General features: G+C 31.6%; 1 protein-coding gene across 3 annotated transcripts in view; it reads left to right on the top strand.

The window, feature by feature from the left end:
• Positions 1 to 13710, top strand: part of LOC103571372 (uncharacterized) — a 56329-nt gene that overhangs the window by 38172 nt on the left and 4447 nt on the right. For all 3 annotated transcript variants that reach the window (XM_008549510.3, XM_053740586.1, XM_053740585.1), the window contains 3 exons: positions 4287 to 4392; positions 10109 to 10209; positions 11728 to 11983. In XM_008549510.3, coding sequence (XP_008547732.1) covers positions 4287 to 4392; positions 10109 to 10209; positions 11728 to 11983 — 463 coding nt within the window. The remainder of the gene's footprint in view (positions 1 to 4286; positions 4393 to 10108; positions 10210 to 11727; positions 11984 to 13710) is intronic.

Here is a 13710-nt window from a genome sequence, read left to right as displayed (position 1 = left end):
TAAATTTGAATTATAAATTATATTTGTGCTATGAAATACAGCCAGTTACTTTTTCTTTAAATTATTTTAGTCTTTTTCTCATGAGGAAGAAAAAATTGTTGATTTTAAATAGAGAATTGCGGTCAAGTAGAGATGATAAAATATTCTGACTAAATTAAGTATGTGCTAAGTTTGACGAGAGGTTTTAACTTATTATCAGGTCATGATATCTTATGCCAAACGTGTGAAAGCATTAGAAACCAGGAAGTAGACATACCAATATCTTTTCGAAATAAGTGAGATTCGTGACCTTAAAGTCTAAGTGAAAACTATCTGTCAAAATGAGGACCAGCGATAAAAGAGAATGGATTGAAATCAAATAATACTTTTTACTATAATCAAGTGCATTCCTAATATAGACATGGGTTATCCCAATGCCTTATTGAAGAACTAACTAACTAACTAATATAGACATTGCACAAAGATTTACTGGACCGTATGCTCGGGAAATCTATGTGCGTGTATGTGGGGGTCTGCACAACGTATAAGCGTTTTATGGCATCTACCGTTATAAGTAATTCTCGCTGCTGGTGGGAGAGCCTGCGCGTGTGACGTTATAACTCGGTCAGTGAACCGTGCGTTTTACATGGTTCAAAAAAGTTTGGCGCCGTCTACATTACTATATGTTACTGCATGTTTCTATACATGATACGCGCAACGATTGCATGTGAGAAAAAGAAGAAACGTCCCGACTAGATGACAAGGTCCTGAATATGCATATATATGGGGCATTCCATGCCAACTCGTCCTACCAATGGATTTTGCATTTCCGATTTCGCTGAAATTAGGGCACTTTTTTTAACCCTAAAAGAAGTTTTTTATTAATGTTTTCAAATTTTTGCATCCAGCCAATCGGGAGATATTAATTTTTTAAGATTTCGAAGAAAATTGTCTGATTCGAGTTTTTTTTTGTCAATTCTCGAATTATAATGAATTTTCTAAAAAAACTTATGCAAAAAATTATTCATTATGAATTTGATTGTTTTTTTTTTTTTTTTTTTTTTTTTTTTTTTTCTCTTTTATTTTTATTCAAAAATATTATTTCCCAAAACATGAATTTTGAGCCTATTCTCGTAATAGGGTGATGATGGATTATAATTTTTTTTTCATTCGAAATTAATTATTTTTTTTGTATGTTCTTTTTTATTATTTATGTATTATTAACGATTTCCTACTGAAATTTTGATATAAAGAATAATAACTGGTAGTTTTCTAATGTCTCAAATATGTAAGTTAATCATTTTTTTTAAGTGTATATATAGCAATAAAAATTTGTTTTTCATTCAATTTTTTTTTTTTTGGCTAGTTGGCACACTCCTAGTCAAAAATAAAACTTGATTCAGGATCGCTTCGCCTTATTTTCTTTTGAAGGTATCAATCTGCCGAAAAATTTTCGATAAAATCTCAACTTTTACGACGAAAAAAAAAGATCCAAATCGGACAATTTTTCACTGTTATGGCTATTTAAAAAAAATCCTCGAAGTCTTAAAAAATTCATATCTCCCGATTGGCTGGATGAAAAACCTGATGAAAAAAAATTTTATATAACTCTATATAGTTATATATAAATTATATACAATTGGATAGAGGTGATGCATAATTGTATAAAATTTTTATGTAATTATATATAATCGTATATAATTCTATATAAAAATGCAAAAAATGTATATATTTGTATACAATTATATATTATATACGATCGTATATGATTATGTACAATTAGATAAAATTATGTACAATTGTATACAATTGTATCGGGCCATTTTTTCTATCCAATTTTATACAATCGTACAAAATTTTTTTTGATTGGGAAATTCGTAAAAATTTTTTTTTCAGAGGTACAAAAAAAGGCCCGAATTTCAGCGAAATCGGAGATACAAAATCCATTGGCAGGACGAGTTGGCTTGGAATGTCCCATATTGAAATTCAATATCACAATGTCTAAGAAAATGATGAGAAATGATCAATTGATATTATTAAAACGAATACAAAAAGACAAATTTCATATATCTACTAAATCATTAGAAAAACAAAAATTCTTTATGTATAGAAAATCATTCAATTTAACATTGAATTAATAGAAATACCAATGTAAAGAGGTGTGCACATGTTGACATGGTTATATATTTCAATTTTCTCATTTATTAAAATGCTGCCTTCTCATTATACTTCTATTTTTTAAGTAGCAAAAGAATCAATTTTTAAATTTATGAATCGTTGCAATGTATAGCTTCTTTGGCTTGTTACACTTTTTGCCTTTATATCGCAAACTCTTTTACTTCGCTTTCTGCCTTCATTGTGCGGCTGTGGCCCAACTTGTGCTTATACTGCACCGTATCATTCCAATGATGCCCTACTACCTCTGTTGGACAATGGGCTAGGAAAACCACAGAGAAAACCTAGCCAGTACAGTTTAGGTTTGGGTGAATCTCCAGAGAACGATGAAATTCCCATTTTACTGATCACTGAATCTTCATCCCATGCCTAACGATCAGAGACCTTCGTTCAAACCCGACGTATGGCTAAACGCTCACGCAGCTAAGTAATAATCATGCTCATTGCTGCTTAACTTCGGTGATCGGTTGAGCCACGCGCGTGCCGAGCGGCTGCCTCAGCCGCATACAAAAATAATTATTAGAGGCGGGGTAGGGCACAAAAGGGAAGGGTAGGCAAAGCGAGGTACCTCAATTTTTTTTCATCTAATTACTATAAATACGATATATTTGCGTATTTTTAGCTTTACGCATGACATCTGGGGCAATATGGACCAGCCGAAAATTCTGAAATATGATTCTTCCAAATTTTATCGTTAATTTAAAAAAAATTTCCTATAGTAATTCATTTTTCGACTGATTTTTTATAGCTGGTGTTAAACTACCGGTGTAAAACCGGGGTAAACTGTGTCCGCTTGGAGTATTAACTTTATAGATTATAAAACACCAAAAATGTCAGTTCTTTATGAGCAAGTATAGTAATTAAGAAAGTAAAAATATTCACAAAGTAAAATATTTTCACACTGGTAAAGAATATCTACACTGGCGGCGGCGCTATTTTAACACTGGGAAATTTTTTTGAACACCGGTACAGAATATTTACACCGGCGGTGGCGTTATTTTCACACCGCTTTTGACGTTGAAATTGAACACCACCGATTTTAACACCTACACTGTTTGGACTTACCTCAGTGATTTTTTAGTGTAGTTTAACTAATGTAATTGGTGATAAGTTAACTTTGAGTATAATCAAATATTGTATTTAATAGGCCTTTTCAGTGTGCATATCTCAATATCTGCCATGTTTTTCGGCCTGTTTATACGTCTATAAGCAGTGTATGTGTATGTGCGCTCAGCAATTTGTATGAAAAGTGTCCAAAACTTTTAGATTGCCGCCTTTAAGACATGGTGGATGCGTTTGCGCTGAACTTGTCGTGAAAAGGCTTTTTTAACACTTTCATGAGTTGCAATAAGTTGCAACAGTCATATTGGTTAAGTGAAAATTCAGATATTGTACTGTTAGTAAATAAAACGACAAAAAAATCATATTTAAAAACCATATTTATATTCATTCACGAAATTAGGTTACAATAAGGACATCAGTCCCTTCAAAGACGTTTAGGTTTACAATTTTTGAAAAAGATCCACAACAAACAATAAACATAGACAGATAATATCTTCTTTCTATTATTTATCGCTGCCCGCAACCTCCAAATCACTCGTCTAAATTATTCTATCGCTACCAAAGGAAAAATTCTTGCATAATTAATTTAAACTTCAGCTGCGCACATAACACTAGAATAACAATCTATGGGAATAATTAAAACAGCAATAACAAGTATGGGAAATGCTACCAATTTGTATTGTCAAGACAACACTATTTCTATTCGAAATTAAAGATACTCAATGCAGCAATCTAGCATTGCCAATTCAACGATACATTTTATGACAACTATCTACCATTAGCAAATCTTCCGATGGTTAATCGTAACCACATTTTTATTAACTGCATGTATAAAGTTCGAAAAATATTTATGAAGATGAAACTTAAAAATCGTCGTATAAGTTAATGAGTATCTTAACTGACACTAAAAAATTGTTGACTTTATGGTAAATCTAAGTTACTAATTAGTTGCACGATAATCGACAATTAATTTCAATTGAAAAAAATGTTAACAAATTTTTTGTGTACTTCTTGGGTAGGGCATTAGATTATTAAAAAATTAATGATGAAATTATATGGTTTAATTTTAGTATCAGGCACGATTGAGGCTTCCGGATACACTTTTGCACTCCCAGAAAATGCAGTGCGTAGATCACATCATTGAGGTTCTTGATCTCACTGGCTGCCAAGATACGAGTAAGTATAATATGATTACTTTAATCCAGTTATAAACTAAACAAGTTACCATACTTAAATGCCCTAGGGAAAACGAATCATATACAGCCAAATATGGATATCTATAGCCACATATATAACTAAATATAGTTAATCCTAGTGAAATATAACTATCTGTAGCATGGGATGATATTTAATGTCGCGCGAAAAAACCAACTACTTAATTATTTTGAGTCTCGTATGAAAATTTGGTAATTTATCACGGTCTAAAATTCCTTTTCATAAATTAGGTCAATACTTCCTTTCTAACTTTCTGCAATAGTATATTATGTAACAAGGGATGAAACAAGACGATTTCAGACTAGGATGAGGTTGGCTGCCCGAGCAGCAGGCGAGGGCTAACATCACCCGCAGTCTGAAATCGTGTTTTATCCTGAGTCACACACTATACTTTTCATGATTACCTGATTCGGAACTTGAAGATTCAGTGTCAGTAGCCAGTAAGAAACAAGTTAATTTCAAGCTAATGATGCAGAGAACTGTTAGAGAATGAGAAGTATGTGATTTACAGTCACTTATTAAATAGTAAATAATACAAAAATATTATTTTCACTCATTTTTCAGTAATTTTATTTGGTTAATTAAAACTGTCACTTAAAAAATGAAATGAGTAAACTGAAGTGACAAGTAAACAAATGAGAGTAATAAGGCTGCAAATGAATATTAAATATAACTAACACAGGGCAGAAACAATTGTGTTTCTTCTCAAGGGAAGAAACACGCATGTTTCTGCCCGCTGTGAAGGGATTTATGAATTACAAATTTGCTAGCAGTCGTTTGCAGCATCGGCTTGAAATTAGCTTATTTCGACGGGCTGTAGAAACACTGGAACTTCAAGTTTCGTTGCTGGTATCATGAAAAGAAAATTGTAAATTCGCAAAAATTCGCGAAGTTATTGTTTTCACCCCGATTCTCGAAAATCAAGAAGACGCAAGTAAAGTTGGGCATCAAATTTATTCCGATTTTCTGCGCAATGTTGCCAGTTACTACAAGCGACTCATTTCCAGTATTTAATTCATCTCTTTCTATAATATTTTTATTTACCACCTTTTTATTTAATGCCCTTACTTCCGCCCAAAACGACACTCTTAGTCAAAAAATATAATCAAGTGACTAAGGGTAAACGTTGACCGGAGATTTAATTAAAAATCCTAACTACGCGAGGTATCCTAACCACAGCCACAATGAGTCCATACCTCTCTTGAGTCAAACACTATATATATTACCATCTCAGGAAAAAAGAGACTCCGGCCGAAGAGGGCTTGGCACGTTTTCCCGTGGCACCAGTTTCCTGTCCGAGTGAACAGATTGCTTCTTAATAAAATGGTGAGATGCAACTTCTCGTCAATAACCTAAAAAGAGTTCCTAAAAAAGTATTTCATCCGCTTGTTTACATTCAGTTTCGAACAAGCTATTATCTCACTTGATCAGTGCTTTATAGATTTGTTTTTCCGCTTTCCAAGCTCAGAAGCAATTAAAGTTTTTGAAAGCCAAATCAGAGACCGTATAAACTCGTCGATAATTCGTAGAGGCAAATGTTGGCTTCCCGCAACTTCAGCTTTGTAACTATACAGTAAGCTGTAGACAGTTAGAGCTGCTAATGGTTGGCATGCTAGTAGCGAAACTCACGAAGAGGGCGGTGCTCGCTGGCTTGGTGCCCAATATGAGGCTTGAACTCAGTGCATTTCAGCAGTAAGTGTTGAATGGTATCCCCTCCTTTGTTACATTGGGGACATTTATGATCTTTTAAAAGTCTGTACTTTAAGAGTCTATTTTTGAAACAGCCATGATCGGTTAAAATCTGAGTAAGTCAGAAATGAGGGCTGATGTGTTTGTTCGATTGACGTTTAGCAATGTCTCGGAAGAAATTAAATGTCATTCATCCTTTATTCGTTGTGGACCACTTGTCTTGCCATCTGCGAACGGTTTCTTTTTTTAGGGAGTCAAGGCCTTCTTTATAATCTGGCTGCACAGTCACGAATCCAAGGGTTACCTGTTTGCCAATGCGAGAATTGTAGCGGGTGCAACGTTCTTCAATTACAAGCCAAATGGACACTGCCCTGCAACGACACAAAGTCCCTCATACGATGCCGTCTTGTATGAAAACGCCATCGTAATCAGGGCTCGCCGTTGCAGGGCCCTGAGAGCCAATCCTCCATTCTACACAGGTCACTCCAATCTGCTGCCGCATAAGTGACAACAGGCAGGAAGTAGCCCCTGTAGATGGTGGACATAGCCAAAAGGACAGTCCCCTTCAGTCGTGCGAGACGTCGTGGACGACCAAAGATTTTATCTAATTTGGCGCGCCTTGTCTTTATGTGTGTTGTTGGTTTGCATTCCTGGTTAAAATGTACTCCTAAGTATCTAACGCTCTTTTAGAATGCTATTTTTGTTTTACCTATTACGATTTTCGATTTTGAAGTATTTCTACAAATCCTGTGTTTGAATCCAACACTTGTCCAAGTGATTATTGTTACTCCAATTTTTTTATTTAACCCTTCCCCAGTTTGGAGTTTCAGTGTGAACTGCTTGTCAATAAAACCAATCACAGCTCTTTGTAAAGCTGTGTGAGTAATGGTTCAATCGTAGTAGTGCATACATGCGCCCCCTTCTACTATTTTTTTGCCCTTTCTCTACTGAATAGGCTAGAGCTCGCTCACTTAAAGACGAAGACATGCGATTTAAAATAAGAGTAGGGATTCAAAAACAATCGGAAAATGATTAGAATTTCTATTTCATTGAGTCCATAAATTTCACGATGTTGACCACCGTACCCAGTGAACACATGATCTTGTTTTGATGTCATACGTAGGTCATCGAAATGTCACGGCATCTTATATAAATTTAATGTCAATGTGACGTTCTAAATGACTTTAATATGATGCAAAAGCTTGATATCATATTGATGTAAGCATGACTCTTGTGTAACATCACAGTTGTGACTTATGTATTACGTACGCTTGACATAAAATCTATATCACATTGTTACGTAGTAATAAAGTCATTATTGTATATCATAATGACGTAATTTTAAAATCATACATTTATGTCAGTAGCAAAGTCACTGTTATACGTATTATAGATGTCACTCTTAAATCATATCATTACATCAGTGACAAATCAATATTTTACGCAATTTTGATGTAATTTCTGAGTCATAATGTATTTATCATCTATTTATTAAAATAAAACATTCATAGAATGAATTTTCAAAAATGTGTAAATATGTAAGAATAACAACTAAATGTCGAACGTTTTTGGGGCCAATGTAATCGATAAACTCGATAATAGATTTCAGACGTTTTAGATTAAAACATTAGCGTAAGCATAAAAAAATTATCTTCATTTTTTTAGATGATATACCGAAAATATCATTGAGAATGAAAAAGAAAACGTAACAATAGTTTGAACTCTTTTGATATTAAGAATGTAAAGTGTAATATTGCAATTTGTCAATCGATTGAATTTCATACAATTTTGTGAAATTATTTAATAATTCGCAAAATTTTATATAAGATTTTGTAAATTTCACATCACAACAGAAAATTAAAAAATTTGAAGAAACTTAATAAAATGTTTTATAATTATCATCGAGGCCGACAAATGTTGTTTTTATAAAATTTTATAAGTTCATGGAGTTCTTTTAAATTTTGTTAAAATCCATTACGAAACCTTATGAACTCTGTCTTTACCGGCATTTCACTCTAAATACATCAATTAAGCACAAGACTTGAACTCTTGTGATGTGGACTAGTGATCAACGTTCAGGACTACCAGCCAAGAAGAGCCGTGTTCGAACCCAGCAGACGCCCAGAGTTTTTTCATAATTTACTGCTATTAATTCTTATATCTGATTTTGTAATGCGTTCGCGAGGTAATAAACAAATCGAATATATGGTATTTAATTTTTTTTTTTTTTTTTTTTTTTTCAAAACTATTTTTTCCGGATTGATCATTTTGACATCATCCATATGTCATACTGACATCATGGAATGTCACACAGACATCACATTTACGTCATATATACGTCATCAGTTTTACATCATAATCTTACGTAAAAAAGTGTGAAATAATGAGTCACACCTGACTCATTCATGATTTATATCTTAGGTAAATGATGATATAGCGTAACGTCACTTTGACGTCAAATTTACATCAATGTGTTTACTGGGTAGTTTATACTAAAGAGCTCAATCCTTTGTGTTATCGGTAGGTAGTATTATTTCAACGAAAATTTATAATGACTCCACCATTACGAAAACTAATAGAAAAAAATCGCGTTCAAGTGTAGGCCACATGCGATAGGGATTTGACCTTCCACTTTCGGTTAAAGCAACACCATGAAACATTTCGTACAATTGCGACACTAGATTTATACCCAATTTTCAATGTATTTGAATGATGGTTTTACAGTAGTTTTTTCTTAATTTTATGGTGATTTTAAACCAGGAAAAAATAATTCTAGATACAGTAATTATTGTCGAAAAACCAGTAAATAAATAACTTCAATTAACTGTTCGCATGGTCATCACATTATTGTTTATGTTTTCAAATTGAACGAACCATAATTCAATGATGTTGTCTCAAATTTTATGATGGTATTTTACTATCATAAAAATATTCCTCTAATTCATCAAAAAAGTTCATCTAATAAAATGATTATCAAAAAATATGTAATTTTCATTGATAAACCATATTTAGCTAAATTATTAGTTTACTTAAGTACATGTTTTACGCAAAATTTCTTTTATTTACAATTTAGACTTGCGGTATTCAACTGTTTTTCTATGATTAATAAGAATTGATTTGTATTTATATTAAACGAAATATCACTATTAATTGCAAAAAAGTTTTTGCTCGATTAAAAACAATAGTTCATAAAAACATTGTGCAAAACTGGAACACTGGAAGGGGATCACTGCAAAAATGCAGTGGAAAGGTGGTGTGAATTTAGTGTCGTAATTTCACAAAAGACACTGCGTTTCCATGGTGAAACCACTGTCAATGCAAATTGAAAACCAGACAGCATTCAAATCGGAATAAGTTTTGTAACTTCTAAATGTATTTATTTATTTAACTTCTTTATGAAGTAAAAATCAGGAGCTCCTTAAAGACGTCATGGTAAATTCATACTGAAGTCTTATTTGCGAAATCAGAAAAAAGAACTCTTTGAGAACTCTTTTCAAAGAAGTTTTAGTGAGTTCGCTAGGTGGCTCATTCAACATCTTAAAAACTTCTTAAAGACTTCTTTAAGATGTTGATGAGACGTTCAAATCATAAATAGGAACTCATTCAGAACTCCTTATGAAGTCATTTTGCTATTTGGAAACATTGCAGGCGTGTTCGAACCACAGAACCACCGTATTTTCATATTGCTTTCGCCATGGCGTTGAAACCGTAAGGGTCTGACTTTTTAAATTAAATTCTACAGATTATTAATTGTAAATAATGAAATTAAAATTTAGAAATAATATTAGCACAAGTTTATAAAAATGCCCTAAATGGTACGATTGGTACAAACAAATATCGATATTAACTTATTAACATTTATTAATTTAAAATCACAATTACATATAAAATTACTATATAAAAAGTATATTAGTTACTAAGGTCGAGTAATCAATACGAAAAAAAAAAGCATACACAAAATGAATTATATTGATATTATTTATTTTAGTTATTGGAGACTACACAAAACGAGGTCTTTCCGGAGGAGAAAAAAAGAGAACTAGTATAGCTTGCGAGTTACTCACAAATCCATCATTAATGTTGCTCGATGTAAGTTTACTATTATTTTATAACTTTTTGTTTAGTACTAATAATTTTGAATTCATCATTTTCAAAATTGATAATGAAAAATAAAATTTATTGAAATCAGTCTCAAAACTCAATAACACAATCTTAAGAGATATTTAAAGACTTTCAAATCTCATAAATGATCACATCCTGAATTCATCCAGTTAAACTAGAATGAAAATATTGGGCCCAGTCAATTCTGATTTACGGCAAGTAAGCCTCTGTTCCACTTAACTAAGACTTAAAGACATGTCGACCACAATTTTGGTTTGAAATTTTTCATGCGATTGGACAAAGAATGTACTACTTAAACCAAGAGTTAAAATTTTTTTAACCAACTACCTTCATTTTTAGTTCAGTTAATCGTTTTTATCCGGGTATTTTCTAATCAGGGTAATTCGCTACCATGATAATACTTGAATTCAAGCGTTACTTCCGCGTTACATAAATCTATAAAAAAATTTTAGCGGACAATATTCCTTTGTCCATTATATTGACTAATTTTGGTCCCTTCAGTATCCAGGATTTCGACCAATAGCCTACACAATAAATCTCTCTTTAAGTTATGAATTTTATTTAATTTAATTGAACAAAATAGTCTTTTGCTTAAATATTTAGCAGATTTGAGCCAACAGCAATTTTATTAGGCAAACTAAATCTAGTCTGCAGCACTATATTTTTTTCTCAGTCTTTAATTAAGTAAAAAATTATCAGAATATAAATAAATGGACCATTAAAATAATTAATCTGAAACTTGTTAGAATCTTGCACCAGTATGGGGTATTTATGATGCTATTTTTAAGGCAACTGATTGTTAAAAACAAGAAGACTATTTCAAAGGTTAAGATCTTGGCTGTTTAAATTGTAAACAAAGCTTTTTTTTTCAGAGAATCGGTAAAAATTAATTTATATATTGTATGTGCTTGTATGTATATGTATTAGGGTGGTCCTTAGCAGGGATGTTTTCGAATTTCTTTGCTCCCACGGGCTCGAATGCTTCCAAATGGATAAAAAAAAAAATCCCTCAAAATTTGAGCTCTTAATATTGGCTTTAAAATAGTCCGCATTCCAACCATAGTTTCTTATGGAAATAACATGGGAAAAATTTCTTTCGTTCTTCAAAATTTTATAACTTGGGAACAGCTAATTCTAAAATAATGAAACATACATATTTTTACAGAGAATTTACTGCTCTACAAAAAAGATCTCTATGATTTCTCGCTAATTTATTGGTTCAAAAGTTATTCGAGCTCAAAGTTTAATTTTTATATAATTGTCAATCTTATTAAGTATTTTTATGAGATATCTACTTGTGCTATAAAATTTATGAATTTTTTTTTTAAGTTATTTTATTTATGATCAATTCATATTCATATAATTTTTAACTTCCCGCTAAGAAAATTGTAAATTTTCAAAAATTTTAGGAAGTTATTGTTTTCACCCCGATTTTCAAAAATATATTAATATTCAAATAAAAATATATTTTTACATACTTTCAAGGAACCAACAAGCGGTTTGGATTCACACTCTGCCCAAGCCTTAATTTCAAGACTGAAAAAATATGCTGAACAAGAAGGCAAAAGTATAGTGGTAACCGTACATCAGCCAAGCTCTAGGATGTTTCATAGTTTCAGCAAACTTTTATTGCTCAGTCGTGGGCAAGTTGCATATTATGGTTCTACAACAAACATTGGAAGATTTTTTGCCACTATCGGACTAACTTTACTTCCTCATTACAATCCTGCTGATTTCATACGTAATTATGTTTTTATTTTCTAAAGTCATGTTATTGAATAAATATAGGGGAAAGCTGTTGCCACGACATCTTAACAATAAAATAGATCAACCTATTTTTTAATTTCTTATTAATTTACACACATCTTCCTTATAAACTTAAATTCGTTTCGATTGGAACTTGGGGCTGCTTGATAAGCGTTCTGATTGGTTCAATTAAAACTGATTGATTTCGATTAAAATCGGATTGACTTGAAATCGAATTTGTTTAGTTTTAATCAAAGTTTACAATCAGGGTATTAAGAATACGTTATGCTTTTTCATAGTTTCGGTTATGTTTTAACGATAAACAACGCAATAGAGTCATTTTATGTTATTGTTCTAAATTTAAGTTCCCCCGTATTGAACGCAGCCCTGATTGTTTCGTAGTCACCGTGAATTAATCATTAAATTATGGTTAATTTATAGCCAAGCACGTCAACTTTACATCACTGACATAAAATTCTCTATTCACTGTTATAAGTTGGTCATTTCACAATAAATAACTAATACACTTGCTCAAATGTAATACCATATACAATTATTTACATGGTGATTATAAGGCTTATTTATATTAAATTATTTCATCAGGTATAAAAGATGCTGAAATTTAGAAACACTGAAAATGCAGTAGGAAACGGGTAGATACTAAAGATGAGAATAGGAAACTAGACGGCGTTACTTTCACAAAACAAACAAAAGAAGCGATGGGATTCAAAACAAAAATCCTCTTGAACAAAAAATTTCATGTATATTTTGTGGAAAAAAGTTTTAAAATATGCTCTGAACAAACGCCATAAAAATAATTAACAACAAGATCAGAATTTCTAATTAATAAAGATCAAGTTTATGAAAATATTATAAGAATATAATAAATTACAAATAAATTTTCGAACAGAGAACTTGGATAGTAGTTACTTTCACGACAAAAATTCAAGCTTGTACGAATTTTCCCGAAACTCATAAATTAAATTAGAATTGTTCGAATTATAGATCAAAAACTGTTAAAATTAGTGTGCATTGAAGTTTGACGATGAATATCTTTTAAATGGTTAATTTAATCAACTAATCATAAGAAACCATTTTTATAGAGCAATGAATTTCCTATAAAGCCATGAGGTGCGCATATCATAATAATTTTTCTTTAACGAGTTATAAAACTCATAAGAAAAAAGAAATCTGCCTGAAAATAATCAAACTTTAACTTTTAATAATTTTTGAACGGTGAAGTTTACAAAAAAATTGTAAGATACCTTTTTTGTAGAGAATTCAATTTCCTATAAATATATATAACAGACATATATGTACAGCTAGAAAGAGATTAAAAATCACTTTAGCCTCAATAGCTTCATCGATAGAGAAGTTCAAACTGTTCTAGCGAAGTTATAACCAATCCCATCTGAACCTCTGAAGTACGAAAACGGATATAACTGCAATATCGAGGTTTAAATAAGGCTCTTTAATACATTTGTAATGTGTAGCATTGATCCTCAATTCAATTTCTTCAACCTTATTTATAATAGCCTGAATTGAAGATTGAAATTGAGGTTCTATTTTACGATTTAAGGCACCATATACAAATTCAATAGCAATTAGAAAATTTATTAATACAGATCATTAGCCTTTTTCCTTTACCAATAAATTAATTTGATCTACGAGTTTTTTTATTGTTAAAATATCGATCATACTATAAAAAAATTGATGATATAA

This window comes from Microplitis demolitor, chromosome 7 (assembly GCF_026212275.2).
Source record: "Microplitis demolitor isolate Queensland-Clemson2020A chromosome 7, iyMicDemo2.1a, whole genome shotgun sequence".
NCBI classification, from domain to species: domain Eukaryota; kingdom Metazoa; phylum Arthropoda; class Insecta; order Hymenoptera; family Braconidae; genus Microplitis; species Microplitis demolitor.
This window is presented reverse-complemented; position numbering and strand designations above follow the sequence as displayed.